Raw genomic sequence first — 18,154 nt, 5'->3', positions numbered from 1 at the left:
CCGGTACCGGCGAACCGGCTCCGCCAGCAGGGCCGTTTATGAGAGACCGCGCCCCTTTCCCCGCGGGGGAAGCGGATTAGCGGCGGGCTGGTGGGCGGAGCTGCGGGAACAACCTGGAATGTGCCAGCACTGCCGGCGGGGCAGGCGCGGGATTGTTCCAGCAGCATCCCGAACATGGGAATCACCGGTCCCAATGCTGCCCAGGGGGATGCTCAGGACCTGCCGGGGATTCTCGGTGCTGCTCATGGCCTGGAGACCCTCGCACATCCTCCTCTGCCAGGGCAGAGCTGGGCAGAGGTGCCAGGGCCGTGCCCGGTGCCAGCACAGCCCCGTTCCCCTGGCAGAGGTGCCAGGGCCGTGCCCGGTGCCAGCACAGCCCCGTTCCCCTGGCAGAGGTGCCAGGGCCATGCCCGGTGCCAGCACAGCCCCGTTCCCCTGGCAGAGGTGCCAGGGCCGTGCCCGGTGCCAGCACAGCCCCGTTCCCCACCCTGCCATCGTGCTGCGTGGGAACCGGCAGGAGCACTGCAAAGCACAGGGCTGGGCAAGACCAAAAACACCGAAACCACGCAAATAAAAGTTAGGAATATTTATTACATATCAAAAAAAGCCACATGTTTCGGGCAGACACCACGCCCCGGGCCATGGCGCGGTCCCGCTCTGCGGCCAGCAGCTGCCCCCGTTGTCGCCAGGCTCAGCCTGGTCCCCGTCGCTCCTCTTCACGCCTTGGCCCGCTCGGCTCCCTCCTCAGCGCTGCCAGCTTGCTGTGCCACCGCCGGCCCCATCTGGATGGGCACATTCCTCTCGGGAGCGGCCGGCAGTGCCAGCTTGGGGGCCTCGATGCGGAGCTGCCCGTCCTTGGACAGGGAGCAGGTCAGCGCCTCGGCGTCCACCTCCTCGGGCACGTCCCACTCCCGCTTCAGCACCTCGTACTTGTAGGAGAAGGAGCCCTTCTCGTCCGTGCTCTGCGTCTCCTTCTGCCCCACCAGCACCACCTTCCTGCCCACCACCTTCACCGACAGCTGCTCGGGGGCAAAGTCCTTCACGTCCTGGCACACAGAGAAGCCGTCCCCGGAGCTCTGGGGCAGCGCTGCGCTGGTGCTGGAGGCGATGCCGAGCCGGCCGGGGCTGCTCCCGCTGCTCAGGTACTGCTCCACGCTGCTCATGAACTCCCGAGCCCTCTCCATCTCCAGCCGCATCTCCCGCTCCAGCTCGGCGAAAAGGGTGCCTGGATGTGGCCAGAGGGTGCGGACGGGTCCCAGCCACGGGAACAGTGAGCTGGACATGGGCGGCATAAAGTGCAGGCGGCAAAGCATCTCTGCTCCGAGCGAGGAGTGCTCCTGGCTGTGCTGCTGCTGCTGCTGCTGCTCGGTGCAGTGGCTGGAGCCGTGCTGGGCTGGGGAAGGGGAGCAGCGGGTTTTATTCTCCCCTGCCCAGGGGTGTGTCCCTTCCAGAATGCTCTCTCCCCCCACGCAGCCTCCTGGAGCCATCGCCTATTTTTGAGAGGCTGATTATCCACCAGCCAAAATAGCAGCGCCTGTTTCTGGGGACAGGTCACATGCCACAAATAGGGAGCCGCAGTCACCGCCGTGAGCTCAGGTTTCTGCAGAGCCATCGTGATGCAGCAGGGCCCGTGGGGCCATGGCCGGGGGGCTACAGAGCCCTTCCCTGGCCCCCCTGCCAGGGGCTAGGTGGAGGAAGGCTCCACTGTGCCAGGAGCTCATCACTCCTGCCAGTACAGGAACTAATCCCACCCCTGTACATGTCCCATCTGCTGCCAGGCACCTCCGTCACTTTCTGGGACCCCTCTCCCTGCTGGGCACCCCCATCCTGTCCTGACCCCTCAGCACCCAACTGTGCACCCCACCTGGGCATGGGGCTGACCCCTAAACACCTCACTGTGCACCCCACCTGGGCATGGGGACATGGGCTGACTTCTGGTCTCACCTGAGGGGACCCACCTGGGCACAGATGGGGGGAAATGGAACACAGGGGAGGGTGGGGGGAGGCAGGGAGGAGACGAGCCCAGACGCACTCCGTGCCTGGGAAATGCAAAGGGCACAGATTTTTGGCAAGGGTGGCTCAGGCATCCCGCTCGGAGGCTGAGGTGATGCTGCTAATTATAAGCCAGGAGAGCAAAGCTGTAAGAGTCAGGGCGAAGGTATGCCGGGCACGACGTCAGCCCTGCCTCTCCTCACGGATGAGTAACAAGAATGAGCTGGAACGGGCTGGAAAGAGCTGAGCTTTTCTCCCGAGGCTGACGTAATGTGCGGGACAATGCCACGCCTCCAGGGAATCGGGTATAAAAACCTCCGGCGGCAGCAGCGAGGCAGAACGCTTCCAGATCACTGGAAAGAGAACAGCAGCAGCAGCAGCAGCAGCAGCAGCAGCAGCAGCAGCAGCGATGCTTTGCCGGATGCACCTCGCACCCTTCGCCTCCAGCTCCCTGGCCAGCCGGTTGGGCACAGTGAGGACCCTGTGGCCGCACGCAGAGACCATCTTCACCGAACTGCAGCAGGAGATGGAGAAAGCTCGGGAGTTCATGAGCAGCTTCGAGCAGCTCCTGAGCAACCACGGAGCCATGGCCATGGAGCAGAGCCCGAGCAGCAGCGTGAGCCTGAGCCAGAGCTCCGGGGACGGCTTCTCTGTGTGCCAGGACGTGAAGAACTTCGCTCCTGAGGAGCTGTCGGTGAAGGTGGTGGGCAGGAAGGTGGTGCTGGTGGGGCAGAAGGAGACTCAGAACGTCGATGAGAAGGGCTCCTTCTCCTACAAGTACGAGGTGCTGAAGCGGGAGTGGGACGTGCCCGAGGAGGTGGACGCCGAGGCGCTGACCTGCTCCCTGTCCAAGGACGGGCAGCTCCGCATCGAGGCCCCCAAGCTGGCACTGCCAGCTGCTCCTGAGAGGAGTGTGCCCATCCAGGTCAGCCCTGCTGCCCCACAGACCGGACCAGCTTCTGAGAACGGAGCCACCAAAGCCCAGGTGTGAGAGGATGGGACCCGATGGCCACGGCAGGACCGGAGCAGACAGGAGCAAGTCTCGGGTTTAAGCCCAGACAAGCTTCATCAGCAATGATGCCATTTTTTCACTAAACTGGAATGTTTTTGTATCCAATAAAAATACTTTTGCATTGAATCTTCTTTTGTGTTCTCTGGGCGTTGATTAATGGGGAGGCTGCACCCTGCTCTTGGTGCCAGAGGAATGGGACGCACAGGGAGGGAAGAAGCTCTCTTGCTTCTCAGGGCAGCACCAAATGGGGTCAGACAGCAGACCCAGAGGGTTCTGAGAGGAGGGGAGAGGATCTGGGAGGAAGGGCAGTCCCACTCACCTGTACAGGAGCAGCAGGGGTGCCTCACCCCTTCCTCACGCTGCTGCCAGCATCATCTCCAGCTCCACAACCCCAGCCAATACCCATCCCCACACAACAGGGAGGGAACCGCATCGGGCTGCCTGCCTGGGTGTGGTGTGAGACTGCTGTAGCCACACTTTCCCCTTCCCAGCTTGGCAAGGGGCTGCTGGAGTCCACCCTGAGCTCCAAGGAGCGGGGAGGGAGAAGCCCAACCCCGGGTGCGGCGCGTAACCACCACAAACACCCTGCTCAGGCCCGGGCAGGCAGCAGCTGTGTGGGCAGGCAGCAGGTATGCAGGCAGGAACGCCTGTTTGTGCTAAAGCACCCTGAGATCACACACACCAGGAGCACCAGCAGGTCCCCAGCCTCGTTACTGAGCCCCTGAGCACCTGCTGCAAGCAGCAACACCCTCCTTAGGGTACCACAGGTGCCTTCACAGAGACTCCAAGTCTAGGAGGAAAGCAGGCAGAGGAGCCAGCAGATGGCAACAGCACCGCACACAGTGTCCACTGAATGGTTCTGAGTGGCATCAGGGAAGCTCCTCTCCAAACTGGTCCAGGTCTGGCTGCCTGGGGAAACCAGCAGCATCAGCCCACCCCACACAGCAAGCACTGGGTGGTCCCACAGAGATCCTGAGCACCTCCAGCAGCTAAGCAGGGCAGGCACAAACAGCACCACACAAAGGAGCCCACACCCCACAGGCAGCCCAGGCTCCAGCATTATCCCAGGCACTCCATCACCAAATCACTTCAGACCCTTCCCGCTTCCAGGATTTTAAGGAAATCCAGCATGAGGAAGAGGCACTGAGACCTTGGATAGCAGATGAAGGGCATACAAGCCAAGGCTGTTCATACAACTCTACTTACAAGCTCTGTGACCCAGCCCCTCAGCTGAGGGGGGCAGTGGGTTCCAATGCTGCACATCTCCATCCTCAGCCTCTCCTGAGCACAAATGGTGCTGCTGGCAGCACAGCTGGTAGGGATGGAGCTGCAAGGGGCTGCTCCTTCTTCCACACTGACTCCAGGTCCCAGGGTGTTGGGGTCTCATAGTCCTTGCAGCAGTGACAGGAGAGCAGCATCTTCCCAGGCCATTGTGCTCCAGGGACAGGCATTGTGTTCATGAATTCTGGAGCACCATCCCAAGCCTGTCCCACTGCAGAGCAGAGCTCCTCCACACACTGTTCCCCCACCCCTTCCCATCTTGCATTGTAGAGTTTCCCCAGAAGTATCAAGCAAGGAATAATTCCCACAATTTCCCTCAAGCTTCCTTGAGCACACTGGAGCCAAGTGAACAGCAGCAGCATCACTGGAGCAGCCACACAGCCCAAGCTCAGGAGCCCCATTTCTCCCTCCTCAGGAAGGAAGGAAGGGCCCCATTTCCCTACCAAGATGTGGGACATACCAGGAGAAGCCCAGCACAGCTCAGCTTCCACCAAGAACTGTTGTGCTCAGGTCCAGTCCCTGCTGCATTAAGAAACATGAACATTGTTGTTATGATAGGTTTATAAAAATTTTGTTTTAATCACACAAAACTGAAGTTTGTGATGAAGACTAAGTCAACAGTTCCTCTTAAATACCAGGATGCATAAGACACTGCATTAGGCACTAGGCAGCAGCCAACATCAGTTAGAGTCTGGCAACAGAAGCCATTTAATACCTCCCTTCATTCTTTGTGGAATTACAGGCTTTTGCAATACATGTCATTCCCACCAACAGGTTACCCAAGGTTTCCCCCACCCCACCTCTGTACATCAGTAAACCTTGTGTATTCCCACCAGAGCAGGGTTAACAATATTAGTGGCATCACAACCATCAAGAAAAGGACAAATTTCTATACAAGATTTTTTTGCAAAAGTTGCAACAGGATTAGTGCATTACGACAGAACCGAGAGAAAAGAAGAGTTGGCATGCTGGAGTCCAACACAAAGAAAGACAACAGGCAGCTCGTTGGATGTACTATATTGACAAGATACTGATTGGTTACATGGAGAAACATACAATACAAAATACAGAAGAAACCAGTTTTTGCTTCCCTCTGCCCCACCCCAAATACTCATCGTTGATTTGGTCAATAAGTGGCCCAAGAGCCGGAGTTTGTCTCTAATGCTACAGTTTAGTGGTTGTTCTGGGCACATCGTACGGGATCAGCCTCAGCTCTTACAGACAGGGAACTTTAAACACGTGTCCCAATATCCCTTTGTTTCCCATAGTGAACTACAGTGCTGTGGGACCTGGCTGCTGCTGGCCTCACCTGCGGGACGGCCACGCTGGCTGGGCAGACACCAGCTCCTGCATCCACCACCACCAGGAAGAGGGAAGAGCAGAAGTTCATATATTAAAAAAGTGACTTAAGACTTAGAATTGAATTAGTATTTGTACAGAAAGGTGCAGGTGGAAGAACTCCCTCCAGCCTATGATCAGAAAGGGATGGAGAATCACGGCGGCGCCAGCAGCAGCCACCCTACGGTAAGTGCGATCGTTAGCGTGGGTTCCAGTCACTGCTCCAAGGGCTCGTGGGCTGCAGCAGCTGCTCAGTTGCTGCAGCACTGGCTTCTGCTGGGCTGGCTGCTCTCCTGAAGGTCCACCACCCGATTCCTGCCCGGGCCACCAGGAGCGTTCTGGGGTTCGTTTTTTGGCAGTTTCTTGGCTAGGAAGGAATGGGATTGTTAGCAGGGTTGTCCAGAGAGGTCAACTGTCACAGACACTTTTTATGAAAAATCCTTTTGTTCTCCTGAGAAACTGAGAGGCCTCAGAAACAAAATGTAAACAATAATTATCTGCTGCTGTGGAATGCAACAGGTGCATCTGGGATTGGTCTCATGTGGTTGTTTTTAATTAATGGCCAATCACAGTCCGGCTGTCTTGGACTGTCTAGTCAGTCACAAAATTTTATAATCATTCCATTCCTCTCAAGTCTTCTGATGAAATCATTTCTTCTATTCTTTTAGTATAGTTATAATATATCCTTTACTTTTAATATAATATATATCATAAAATAATAAATCAGCCTTCTGAAACATGGAGCCAAGATTCTCATCTCTACCCTTGTCCTGGAACCCCTGCAAACACCACCACAGCCAACTTCCTCACACTGTGCATCCCAGGCTGGGTGCAGCCCGCTCCAGCCTGAGCCCTCACTGCCAACAGTTTGGGACAGCACAAACATGCAGTTTGCCACCCCTTCCTCAGCTCTGGCTGCCATCAGACCTGCTCCCACCTCCATCACCACCCCAGACTCAGGGAACCTTTGCAAGGCCAAGGCTGCACACACTCAGGGAACGACCCATCACACCAGCGTGGCAAACTGCCCCAGTAAGAGCCAGCAGCCCTGGCTGACACAGGACCCTCCTGGGCTGCAGTGCTGGCACTCAGAGCTGCCCCAGCCCCACACCCAGGCCGTACCTATTGCCATGAAGATTTCATTCACATTCATCGCTGTCTTCGCTGACGTCTCCATGAACAGCAAGCTGTTGTCATCTGCATATGTCTGTGCATCCTACAAACAATCACATCAGAGTGCTAAAAGCAGCCTGGCAGGAGGCCTGAGCAGACTTTATGCACTTCACTTATGTCAACACACCAACTGCTGGAGAAACACTGTGTCCCACCCTGGGCCAGAAATTCCCTCCCTTGTCCCTGCTCCCACCTGGCCTGGACAACCCAGGGACATGCTCCAGCAGCAGCCAGTGTCCCACAGCTGGGCTGGGGCACAGCCTGACTGAGCCACACAGCACCTGGGAGTTGGGTCAGCTGGCAGTGTGCCCCCCATTGCAAGGGCACCACGAGCAATCCTGTGCAAGGGCTGGGTAAGAACCTCTCCTGAGCGCTTGCCTCAGATGAGGTAAGAGCTGTGAAGAGCAGAGAACAAGCTGGGAGTGATTCCTCATGTGTCTCATACCCAGAAGATGCTGTTTCATACCCTGCAGACATCCCCACATGAGTAAGGCAGCAAAGGAGGATGAGGACAGAAGCTTGTGCTCTGTGGGCCTCCTCCTCCTCCTCCACATTCACAAGGACTTTCACCAGCCAGGGCCACATGTGTTGTTACAGAAGCAAGGGCACAGACCCTGCTCAGTGGCATCCTGCAGTCCTCAGCACAAAACTTCACTTTCATTCTCCCTCAAATCACATTTTCCATAGCTGCCACCTCCCTCACTTAAGCAAATATATCCATTCCTGACCTGCTAGGGTAACAACTTCTCTGGATTCTCACTCACCTGGAAGTCCACAGCTCTCTTGTTAGCAAGATCTGCCTTGTTTCCTGCTAGTGCAATTACAATATTGGGGCTAGCCTGCCTCTGCAACTCTTTCACCCAGTTCTTGGCTCGTACAAATGTGTCCTGGAAGCAAACAGGAGGCAGCAGTCAGGAAGGGCAGCCATGTAGGAATCCAGAGGGCAGATATGATTAGAACAAGGCTTTCCTGTGAGAGGAGTCCTGCCTCTGCAGCACTTGGCAGCAGGATCCTTTACCAGCTCCCAGCCTTGGCCGGAGCTGAGGAAGAGGCCGTGAGCAGTTTTCAAGTACTTGGCAGCCCCAGCCAGGTACCTGCAGGGCTCTGACCAGGACACAGCCCCAGGGAGCAGCCCCTGGCACAGGGAGAAACCCCTGGCAGCCCCCCAGCCCTGCCCAGACTCACTGTGTTGGTGATGTCGTAGACCACGATGGCAGCCTGGGCCCCCCGGTAGTACATGGGGGCCAGGCTGTGGTATCGCTCCTGCCCCGCCGTGTCCCAGATCTCAAACTTCACCGTTGTGTCATCCAGACACACTGTCTGTGTGAGGAAGGCAGCTGCAAGAGAAGGGGGTTTGCCTCAGCTCCAGCAGGGCCCCTCAGAGCAGCTCTGCTGCCACATGGGAGCGAGCTGAGCCCTGGATGGGCCAGTGCCACTCGTTGTGGCAGCTGCAGCTCTGCTGTGTCACAACCCAGAACTGTCACACAGTGACAGGAAGGTGGCTCAGAGGGCCCAGGCAGCAGCCAGCCCCTGGAGCATCCACAGTGCCAGACCCTCCCAGCAGCCCTGACAGGGATCACACAGCCTGTGGCACCACCAAGATCAGACCTGGGGAGCACCAACAACAGCACCAAACTCAGCCCGCTTACACCACACAGCCCAGTTTAGTAACTGGTTGTTGTCCCAGCGAGTCTAACACCACATGTTACACCCAGCACAGAGGCAAAGACACAGACTGAGGCAGAGCACAGCCCTCCACAGAGACATTAGGCCCTGCTTGCCAGGAAACCACACTTTGAGCTGTGCTTGCTCCCTGCACAGGTGACAGAGAAACAACTCAAGCCTTTTCTCAGGACGCCCCCCAGTTTTGCTGCTCAGAGATCCATGTGCCAACCAGCCTTTGGTTGATTGGTGACACCTTGCTAATGATTACAAGCTAATAAACTACTGGACCTGAAAGCACTGTGAAAGCAGTGAACAGAATCAGGCTAGAAACAGCCCCAAAATCCCAGGTCATGGTCTGAAAAGATAATTAAGGGCCATAAACCAAGCTAAAGGCCTCAGTACCAATTAGAAGCTGAGGCACTGGAAACAAAGCCTCAGAGGCAAAGTGTGGGGTTGCCATAGCGTTATTCTCTGCTGCGCTGATCATTACACCAACAAACAAATTGTGAACCAAGAGTTAAAGCATTAACTGTTTGGCTCTATTTATAGCAAAAATCCAAACCAAAATAGCCAGTCTTGTTCCTGACACCCCAGACTGCCCCAGCAAGGTCAGCACCTCCTGGAGCTGGCACTCACCTCCAATTGTGCTCTCCTGGTACTCGTGGAACTGCCCCTTGACGAAGCGCAGGACCAGGCTGGACTTCCCCACCGCTGACTCTCCCAGGAGAACAAGTTTGAACTGGCAGATTTTGTTCCCAGCAGCTGGTCCATTCGGTCGGGCAGCTCCACCTCGACCTGCCATCGTGGTGGTCTAAGTGCAGGAGTGCCTGGAGTTAAGGATGCTGCAGGTTCTCCACCTGTAGGCAGGTTGCAACTGGAAGAGGAGGTCAGGGTTAGTGACAGGCTCAAGGGACCAGCTGTACCAGTTCTAGAGGGTTGGTTTGATCTGCAGCCACCATCAGCACACACTGGTGGTGGTTCCTTCCCACAGAGCAGTTCCTGCCAGGCAGCAGCCCCTGCAGCAGGATCTCAGCCTGCAGAGCCTCCCTGGAAAAGAGGCAATGGTGATACAAGCTCTCCTCCCCACCAGTGGGCCCTCCAGCACTTCCACCCCGTGTGGATGCTGCACACACCTTGCTGGGGTGAGGCAGGTAAGGAGCACCCAGCACACAATGGGTGTTACTAGAGCTTTGTCTACTCAAACAGCAATTACTCAGTTCACAGAGGTACCTGAGCCTGACCTTTAGCTCCCTCCTCCTTTCCTGAGTTCACAAGGAAGCAACTTCAGACTGGGAATGCTGTGCAGAGCCATCCCAGTGCCACAGAGGCAGGAGGCAGCTCTGCAGGTCACGAGGCACTTGGACAAAAGGAATTTCCAGAGCTGTCTGTTTGTCCTGAGGCACTTGCACCACAACATTCTGCACCTCCCAGAGGTTCCAAGGATGGCCCTGGAGCCAGGCAGGTGGGCTGCTACAGGGGGGGCACCTGACAGCAGCTGCTCTCTGGGCACAGGCTGTGCCCTCAGGGGCTGACAGCAGCTCCCCTCCCATTCCTGCAGCACACCAGGAATTCCCACACCCACCCCAGTGCCTCTGCACCCTTATCCCACAGCACTCCAGGTCACCAGGCTACTGCTCCTCACATGGACTGCTCAAAGCCAGCATGGACAGACAGCATCCCCTGCGATCAGCACTGCCAAACACTCCCCAGCACCAACCTCCAGAGTGTTGCAGAAGCACAAAACCATGGCAGGAACAGCAGGACAAGCTGATCTACATCCAGAGTTTCCCACAAGTGAATCCCAAGGCCTCCCTAAGCACTGAGCTCTGCTGCCTGCAGAGAACAGGAATGCTTTCCAAGTACACAGTTACAGATTTAGGCACATTTCCTGTAGCCTTCACAACTCCCACTTCCCTGTGGATGATAAATGCTACAGCTGACTGCATCTGCTGTGGATCACCACTTTCCCTTCTACTCTCCTAAATCAGGCTGTTTGTTGAAAGAAAATGCCCCAAAAGCCAATTTCTCCTCATCCTGAAAGTACTCCCAAAGAAACTCTGCACATCCTGCATTTTCTCAGCAATTAGATACCCATGAATGAGAAGTTTCAAACAGGTCAAACTGGAGCAAACTGTGAACAAAGCTCAAGCCTCCTCAGCACAGAGAAGAGCTTCAAACAGCTGCTTTCCAGGGCAAGGCCTGTCCAGCTGTGACTGCTTGAGGTTACTTTAACTATGCCTCAAGTTTAAACAATCCCACAGCTTGACAGGGAACCTGCAGCCATTTCAGAGCTACTCTGCAGCCTGTGAGTGCCAGCAGCTGGAGAAGCCAGCAGCTTACACAACACAAAGCACTTGAGCATACACTGACCTAGAGACATCTCACCTCAAATTGCTCTGAGCAGGAGGCTGTCACACAGCAGCTGTTAAACTGGTACCAGTCACCAGACCTGGCAGGTAGGACAGAAACAGGGGAGTAAAACTTCTGAGTGCTGTGGGGTGTTTTAGGAGCCAGAGCTGTGAAGCCATTGCTCTGAGTCCCAGTGTAGGGTTAAGCAGTGAAGATATTGCAATTCAGAGCTGGGTCCTTGCAAGCAGCACAGTCAGGACTCCTCTTCTGAGGAAGGGCAAACGCTGCTTGACAGGATGAGAAAGTTTGGTATCAAACATACCAACAACTGGCTTTGCTGGACAGTGGGGCTGCAGCAGGGCTTGCTCTGGCCAGGAGCAGCTTGGTCACCACCAGCTTCAAGAGGCTCAGCAGCAGCTCAGCCTGAAGAGGCTTCACCTTTTAGAGTTTCCCCTCTAACAGAGCTTGCAAGGAAACAGCTTTGGTTTAACCAGTGCCACAGTGGCAGGAGGCAGCTCTGCAGGTCATGAGGCATTTGGACAAAAGGAATTTCTAGAGCTATCTGTATTTATAACTCCCTGGGCAGTCTATCAGCTCCACTGCTGCTCCAGAGCAACACCGTGCACAAACACTGTGTGAAATCACAGTGTGCCTGAGTTATGGCCTCCTGAAATGTGATAGTGGTCATTCCCAGAGCAAAACAAGGAAATGAGCTTGTTGACATCCTCAAGTCTTAGCCTGACCTATATTTCACAGAACTTGATGCATTTTGCCATCTGCTTGTGCTACAGGAGCTCCAATAGAATGAGGTGAGCACATCTGTGTTGAGCTCACTGTGGACAGCCACTGGGCAGTGCAGGCAGAGCAGCAGAGCTGCTCCAATTATGGAGAACCAGATGATCATCTAAGGGTGGTCTGATGCTTGGATACAAGATTACACAAGATTACATGGCTTCATGTTCACATGAGAAGTTGCCAGATCTTTCAGGTGTTTGAAGTGGAATTTAGAGACCCTAACTGGTGGCCTTGGGCTAAGGACACAGCCAAGACCTGGACAACCAGCTGATGGTCACAGGACGAAGCAAATAACCCAAGAAAGTGCCACCAGTGCTGCAGACAGCAAAAGCACACTCCCTGGCAGGACAGGAACTTTCTGCCAACGTGTCTGAGGATTCCAGTCAGGCAGAACTCAGCTCTGCAGAGGCAGCAGGCAGATCTTGATGCATTTTGCCATCTGCTTGTGCTACAGAATGAGGTGAGCACATCTGTGTTGAGCTCACTGTGGACAGCCACTGGTCAGTGCAGGCAGAGCTGCTCCAGTTGTGGAGAACCAGGTCATCATCTAAGGGTGGTCTGATGCTTATATGGCCTCATGTTCACATGAGAAGTTGCCAGATCTTTCAGGTGTTTGAGTGGAATTTAGAGACCCTAGCTGGTCACTGGAGGCTGCTGCACTCCCTGCCTGCCCAAGCACAAGAGCATTCTCCATGAGCTCCATAACCCTCAGCCAAGACCTGGAGGAGCAGCTGATGGTCACAGGAGGAAGCCAATTGCCACCAGTGCTGCAGACAGCAAGCACACTCCCTGGCAGGACAGGAACTTTCTGCCAACACGTTTGAGGATTCCAGAGAACTCAGCTCTGCAGAGGCAGCTGAACTGCACAGCCTGAAGCTGTGCTGGATCAGCCCACACCCACCATGGACACTGACCTGAGGAACAGGCACTGCTTCCTGCTGTGTGAAGCCATTTCTGTCTGCTCATCCTCCCACCTCTTCCAGCAGAGGATTGGGCACTCACCCTCCCTGCTCCCCACGAGAACACTGACACTGGAGCCACGGGTCAGGCAGACCAAAATAACCACAGCAGCACCACACAGACAAGGGAAAGCAGCTGAAACCCCAGCTTGTCATGCTAATTCAAGCTGTCAAGGCCGTGAAAAGGAAGGGGTACTCATGTAATCAAGATTTACAGGCATTAATTTCCCTCCTAGTTTCTTTTAACTAGGGAAACCCAGCAGCTGGGAGATCACAACTGCATTTCAAGCCATGAAAAGGCTCTTGCTGTTTGTTTACCTGCCCTACCCACCTCCTGCTCACTGAAGCACACACAGGAGCTCTGCATCCCACAGCACAAGCACTGATTTTTTTATTGTGAACTCTTAGCATAGTTTCTTGTTTGCTTTGAGATCAAAGCCAAGTAGCAATTCCTGATGCTGTCCCACAAGTGAGAGCTCCAGGTCTATCACTTCTGCAGTTTGTGCTCCTCCAAGCCCTCCTCTGCCTGCCAGGGTTTGCTGGAGGGGGATGTACACAGCCAGGAATATTAAATTCAAGAATCTGAGTGCCCTAAATGAGAAAGCACATGCCATGGCTGCTGCACTCCCTGCCTGCCCAAGTGCAAGAGCATTCTCCATGAGCTCCATAACTGGAATAGCACCAGAGCTCATTTCAAACAAACCCACCCAGGACAAGGACACAAATCTCCACATGGGAATTACTGTCAGATCCCCATGTTAACCCCTGCAGGAAGCTGCTCACTTAAGGTGTCAGAAGTTAGAGAATCTGATATTTTTGCCCTGTGTTCACCCAGTAGCAAAAACTACTCTGAAAGCTGAGGATATTTAGAAACCCAATCCTGAAGACTCTGGTTACCCAAACTGCTGCTGCTCTCAGCTATGCAAGGAGTTGCTTCACTGGAGATTTGCTGGCTCAGAACCAAAATACTCAAGACAAAAGCCCCAGTGAAGTATTTATCTCGTTAAATAGCTGACAGTGTTACATGAATTCCTTGGCAAAGGAAGCCCTGAAGTTACCCAGTGGTTTTGCTTCACCTCACACTGCACAGGGAACTGGCCCAGGGCTGCAGATCAGCTTCAGGACATGGAGTCAGGAGAATCTGCACAAGCAGGACCAGCAGAAAGAAAGTGTGGGTCCCACCAGAGCCACACACAGAGCACACTAGCCTAGGCTAGCACAGCAGCATGGAACATCAACCTAATATTCCAACCCATCAATATGATTAATCAGAACAAACCTCCTGAGCCTGACTGCAGGAGGGCCCAGGCTGCAGAGAAAGGAGGAACAGACCCAGCTGTTACAGAGGAGAAGAACCAGGAAACATTTAACCTACAGAGCTCAGTCCCATCAGTCCCAGATCCAGCCAGGCTCAGGCTTTACCTGCTGGCCCCGCTCCAAGAGTGCATGAGTTTCAATACTCCACATTTCCACAGAAAATACTCTGCTTTTCCACAGAAAATACTCCCTGCCCTTCCACAGACAACCCTCTCTGCCCTTCCACCTTCTCCCTCTCCAAAGAAGGAGCCCTCAGAGCCCTGACCAGCAAGGACACAGTCTGGAGCTCAGGAATGCTCTGAGCTGGGCCACTCTCCCCTTCAGCTGGCAGGAGCTGCACCACAGCCCTGAAGTGCAGATTCACAGACCCAAATCAGCTCAGGCAGCACTTTGAGCAGCACTCCCATGGCTGTGACTAACTTATGACAGTGTAACAACTTCTCTGTGCAGTCCCACGTCCGAGACTCACAGAGACTTGGACACGCTCACTTTAATTCAGAGGTAAATAGGATTTCAACTCCAAAGCTGAGCTATTCATCCAGCTACAAACCTGAACTGGTACCATCTCCTTCCCATGCTGTTGATACACACATCTGTTTCCTGACATTTGCACATCCACGGCCTCTGGAGCAGCCCCAGCAGCCAGCCAGCTGTTTTCCAAAGCAGCTTTTCCAAAACAAGTCCATCCCCTGAGATTTCAAGGCCACCACCCTGCTGTGACCATCCCTCCAGCACAGACTTCTGAGGAAGAGTTTTACATCACCTCCATCTCCCACCAGCTGCCCACTGGCTCCCTCACCCACTTCCAGTTATCCTTTGCACAGGATCAGTTCCTGGGTGCAACCTGGACGGACTCAAATGCAACAAAAGCATCAAGGTTTTAATTCTTCAGCAAAAGTTGTTTAACTCCTGTTCAGATGCCCTCAACAGACACGGCTTCACTTGGAGCAGACACTCAGCATGCCCTGGATAGCACCCACTATTCAGTCAGCAAGAAGGCAACATCAGCAATGCAAAGCAGCAAACTGCCACCTGCACTGCAAAGAATCTGTGACCTTCAGAATATCTTTCCCAGACTGCACAAAGATCTCCTGCCTCAAGCAGCTCCTTATTTGGAGTGCTACCAAACCAAAGCAAACATGAAAACCAGTGTTTTCTTATCTGTTTATGCAGAGTTGCTCCAGCAGCTCATTCCTGTGCTCCAGGGGAGGACAGCATCCCCCCCAGAGCTCAGATGAATTTTGTACCTCCCCAGTACTGTCACATCCAGGAAGGGTTCCTGTTTCTGGCCACTGTCTAAGTGTTTTCAGTGTAATTCTGACAACTTCTCAGGACTTGCATAAGAGGCTGCAAACTTCATACCCCAAGGGAAGAAAACAGCTGACTCCAACATTTCTACATTCTATCCTCTTTTAAGTCTGCTGACAGGAATACTCTGGGCTACACCCACTTCATTAGAAGCGTTCCCATTTCATTTCCTGTGTCTGAAAGCGCTTGGATTCCTTCCCCCTCCCTCCTCAGGGAGATGCCATGGCCACCATGCACAACTGTGCAGCAGCTGAAGAACTCTGGATGCAGAGCTGGTGGCTGGCAGGGCCCAGAGGAACCCTGGAGCTGATGATCCCTGTTGAGATGCAGAAGGGCTTTGCTGGGATGGAGATAATCCCACATCTCAGCACAACAACTTGGCCAAGCAGACACACACACACATCACCAAACAGTTCCTTCACACACTGCCCAGCTGTCCAACTGGCTGGGAAATCTAAAAATTGGTGAAATCTCAAAACCACTACACCAACACATCACTGGTTTCACAGGAAAGCAAAATAATCTACCAATGCCAAACTAGATAAATGGTTTATCTCACTAGATTCATACCCACATGCCAAGCCAGCCTTTCCCTCCTGCTCTCCAGTAACTCAAACCCTTCCAGGAGTCCATCTCACCTTGCCTGGCTTGTTCCATCACGTGGAGAGGCATCAGCACCCCTTAAAGAGCCTCCAGAGACCCCTCACTGCCTGCACAACCTGCAATCAAATGTCAGCTAAATCAGCCAGAGCATCTTAGCAGAGAAGGCCACCCCAGCAGCAGATTCTTAGTCTGAAGGTGTTGACTGTTGCAGCAAACTGTTGTGACTCATGAGGGGTCTGAGGTGATTTCAACACTGAGACCCAGCTATGACCCCAAACATTCCTGTCCTTGAGCTCCCAGATCCAGCCAGGCTCGTGCTTTACCTGCTTGCCTCACTCCAGGAATGCACCTACAGCTACAATCCTGAATTCTTAGCCCTTTTCAGACACAGTTCTTTCACCTCATTAGCCTAGGTGAGCTGGAAAGAAATATAAAATACTTTCAGAGTCAAGGCAGAGTGGACATCAGTGGGTATTTGCAGGAAGCACCCTCAGACTCCATGGCAAGTCAAGACAATGGACTGAGTTGGCTTTTTTGGCCCCAGCCAAGGCTCAGAGGTGGCCCAGGAGCCCCAGCAGAGCACAGGCCCAGTGTGAGGCTGTAAACAGGGCAGCTCAAGTGTGCTGACCCTCCACACAAAAAGCTAAGAATAGCAGATGCAAGTTGTTCCACAGCAGACTTAAAATAGTCCCTCGCCATGTTCTCCTCCCCAGCCTCCCTGCAGGACTGAAAACAGCCAAGGTCAGAGCTCCAGCAGCCACATCCCAGCTAAAGCTCAGCTGGGCTGGGGTCAGAGCTGGGCTGGGCTCCCTGCAGCTCCCAGCCCCAGGAGCTCTGAGCATCACCAGGAACAAGGTCTGAGCAGTTTCCCCAGGATTTAGCAGGGCAAACCTGTTGCTCACACTCCTGGTGCAATCCCAGCAGGATCCAGCTCACACAGCAGGGTCTGTCCTGCTGTGACAGAGCTCCAAGCACAGCCTTGCTGGAGATTCCCTTACAGACAAGCCACAAAATGTCCTGTGGGCATTTCAGGGCCCTCCAGCCCCATGGGTTTCCCTTCAGAAGGGCCCTGGAGGTGCACAGGGCTGTGCTGGGACCAGCAGTGACCCAGGACAGGCTCCCTGGAGAATCTGCACAAACCAAATCACCTCCTTCACTTGAGCAGCTCCAAAATGTCCCTGCAGCCCATGGGCTTTGCTCAGGACCCTCCAGCCCCATGGGTTTCCCTTCAGAAGGGCCCTAGAGGGGCACAGGGCTGGGTTTGGCACCAGAAGTGACCCAGGACAGGCTCCCTGGAGCATTTGCACAAAGCAAGCCACCTCCCTCACCTCAGTTCATGGAACCCAGCTGGGCCTCCTGGAGCTTCTATCCCCCCCTCAGGGGCTGAGGAGCTACAAAAACACAATCCCACCATAAAACCCCGTCTGTGCCGGCACCACAGCTTCCCCAACCCCATCCAACTCCCACTCAGCCACGGCTGTGACAGGCGGGAACCGGGACACAACCCCCCGGTACCGGCTGCCGGTGCTCGGTCCCGCTGTGCCGGGAGCCGCTCCTGCTCACGGGAGGAGCCCGACCCGAGCACCCACAGCGCCGCCGGGACGCCTGCCCCGAGCCGGGCACGGTGCCCCGGGCTCCCCGGGCTCCCGTTCCCGCTCAGCACAGCCCGGTACCGCCAGGCCGGAGCTGCCGCTGCCCCGCCTCGCACCGCACGCAGGGCCCCGCTAGGCCGGCGCACGGCGAGGGTTCCCGGCCGCCCTGAGCCCCCGCCCAGCCGGCGGCGCCGCCCGTCCGCTCCAGCCCCGGCACAGCTCCACCCGGTACGGCGGCGCCACCGAGCCCCCGCTCCGCTCCCGCCACGGGGCCCCCCAAGCGGCGGGGCCCGGCTGCCGTCCTCCGCCATGGGAGATCCCGGGGAAGGCGTCCGACCCTCGGGCTGGCCTCGGTCGCCTCGGGGCGAAAGGCGCGGGCGCGGCCGCACTCACCGCCCGCAGCGCCGCTCCCGCCGGTGCGTCTCGCAGGCCCCGGCCCTCACTTCCGCCTTTGCCCGTTCCGCTTCCGGGACCGACCACCCCTTCCGCCCCCCGCTCGCCGCCCACAGGCAGGCGCAGCTGTCAATCACTCGCTCCCGCCCCGCCCTTTGGGTGCGCTGTGCGTGACGTCATGTCGCTCCGCGGGGGCTGCTGGGAGTTGTAGTCCGGAGGTGTCCCGGTGAGACCGGCCCCGTGGGGGAATCGGGGGGGCCCGGACAGGGTGGGGCGGAGGCGGACGGAGACTGAGCGGAGCCGGGGCTGGAAAAATAGAGCCTTTATTTCTCGGTGCTGCGGGGAGCGTGGGAGAGGCGGGGCGGAACAACACGAAC

At 55.5% G+C, this 18,154-nt stretch overlaps 3 protein-coding genes across 3 annotated transcripts; 1 reads left to right on the top strand and 2 right to left on the bottom strand.

The window, feature by feature from the left end:
• Positions 1–571: 571 nt before the first annotated feature.
• LOC139601461 (heat shock protein 30C-like) lies at positions 572–2,245 on the bottom strand. Its single transcript, XM_071450566.1, has 2 exons — positions 1,959–2,245; positions 572–1,490 (listed from the first exon to the last, which is right to left on the bottom strand). Exons 1-2 carry the CDS (start codon positions 2,085–2,087, stop codon positions 717–719), a joined length of 903 nt encoding a protein of 300 aa, XP_071306667.1. The 5' UTR covers positions 2,088–2,245; the 3' UTR covers positions 572–716.
• Positions 2,246–2,401: 156 nt separating this feature from the next.
• Positions 2,402–3,130, top strand: HSPB9 (heat shock protein family B (small) member 9). Its single transcript, XM_071450569.1, has one exon. It carries the CDS (start codon positions 2,402–2,404, stop codon positions 2,981–2,983), a length of 582 nt encoding a protein of 193 aa, XP_071306670.1. The 3' UTR covers positions 2,984–3,130.
• A 2,157-nt stretch (positions 3,131–5,287) lies between these two features.
• RAB5C (RAB5C, member RAS oncogene family) lies at positions 5,288–17,893 on the bottom strand. The gene is made up of 6 exons (XM_071450568.1): positions 17,778–17,893; positions 9,098–9,335; positions 7,982–8,133; positions 7,561–7,683; positions 6,746–6,839; positions 5,288–5,990 (listed from the first exon to the last, which is right to left on the bottom strand). The coding sequence occupies exons 2-6, from the start codon at positions 9,261–9,263 to the stop codon at positions 5,875–5,877; spliced, it is 651 nt and encodes a 216-aa protein (XP_071306669.1). The 5' UTR covers positions 9,264–9,335; positions 17,778–17,893; the 3' UTR covers positions 5,288–5,874.
• Positions 17,894–18,154: the final 261 nt, after the last annotated feature.

This window comes from Agelaius tricolor, unplaced genomic scaffold, assembly GCF_023055355.1.
Source record: "Agelaius tricolor isolate 1412-34295 unplaced genomic scaffold, bAgeTri1.0.p SCAF_31, whole genome shotgun sequence".
Taxonomy (NCBI): domain Eukaryota; kingdom Metazoa; phylum Chordata; class Aves; order Passeriformes; family Icteridae; genus Agelaius; species Agelaius tricolor.
The sequence above is the reverse complement of the archived record's forward strand: the minus strand, read 5'-3'. Positions and strand labels throughout refer to the sequence as shown.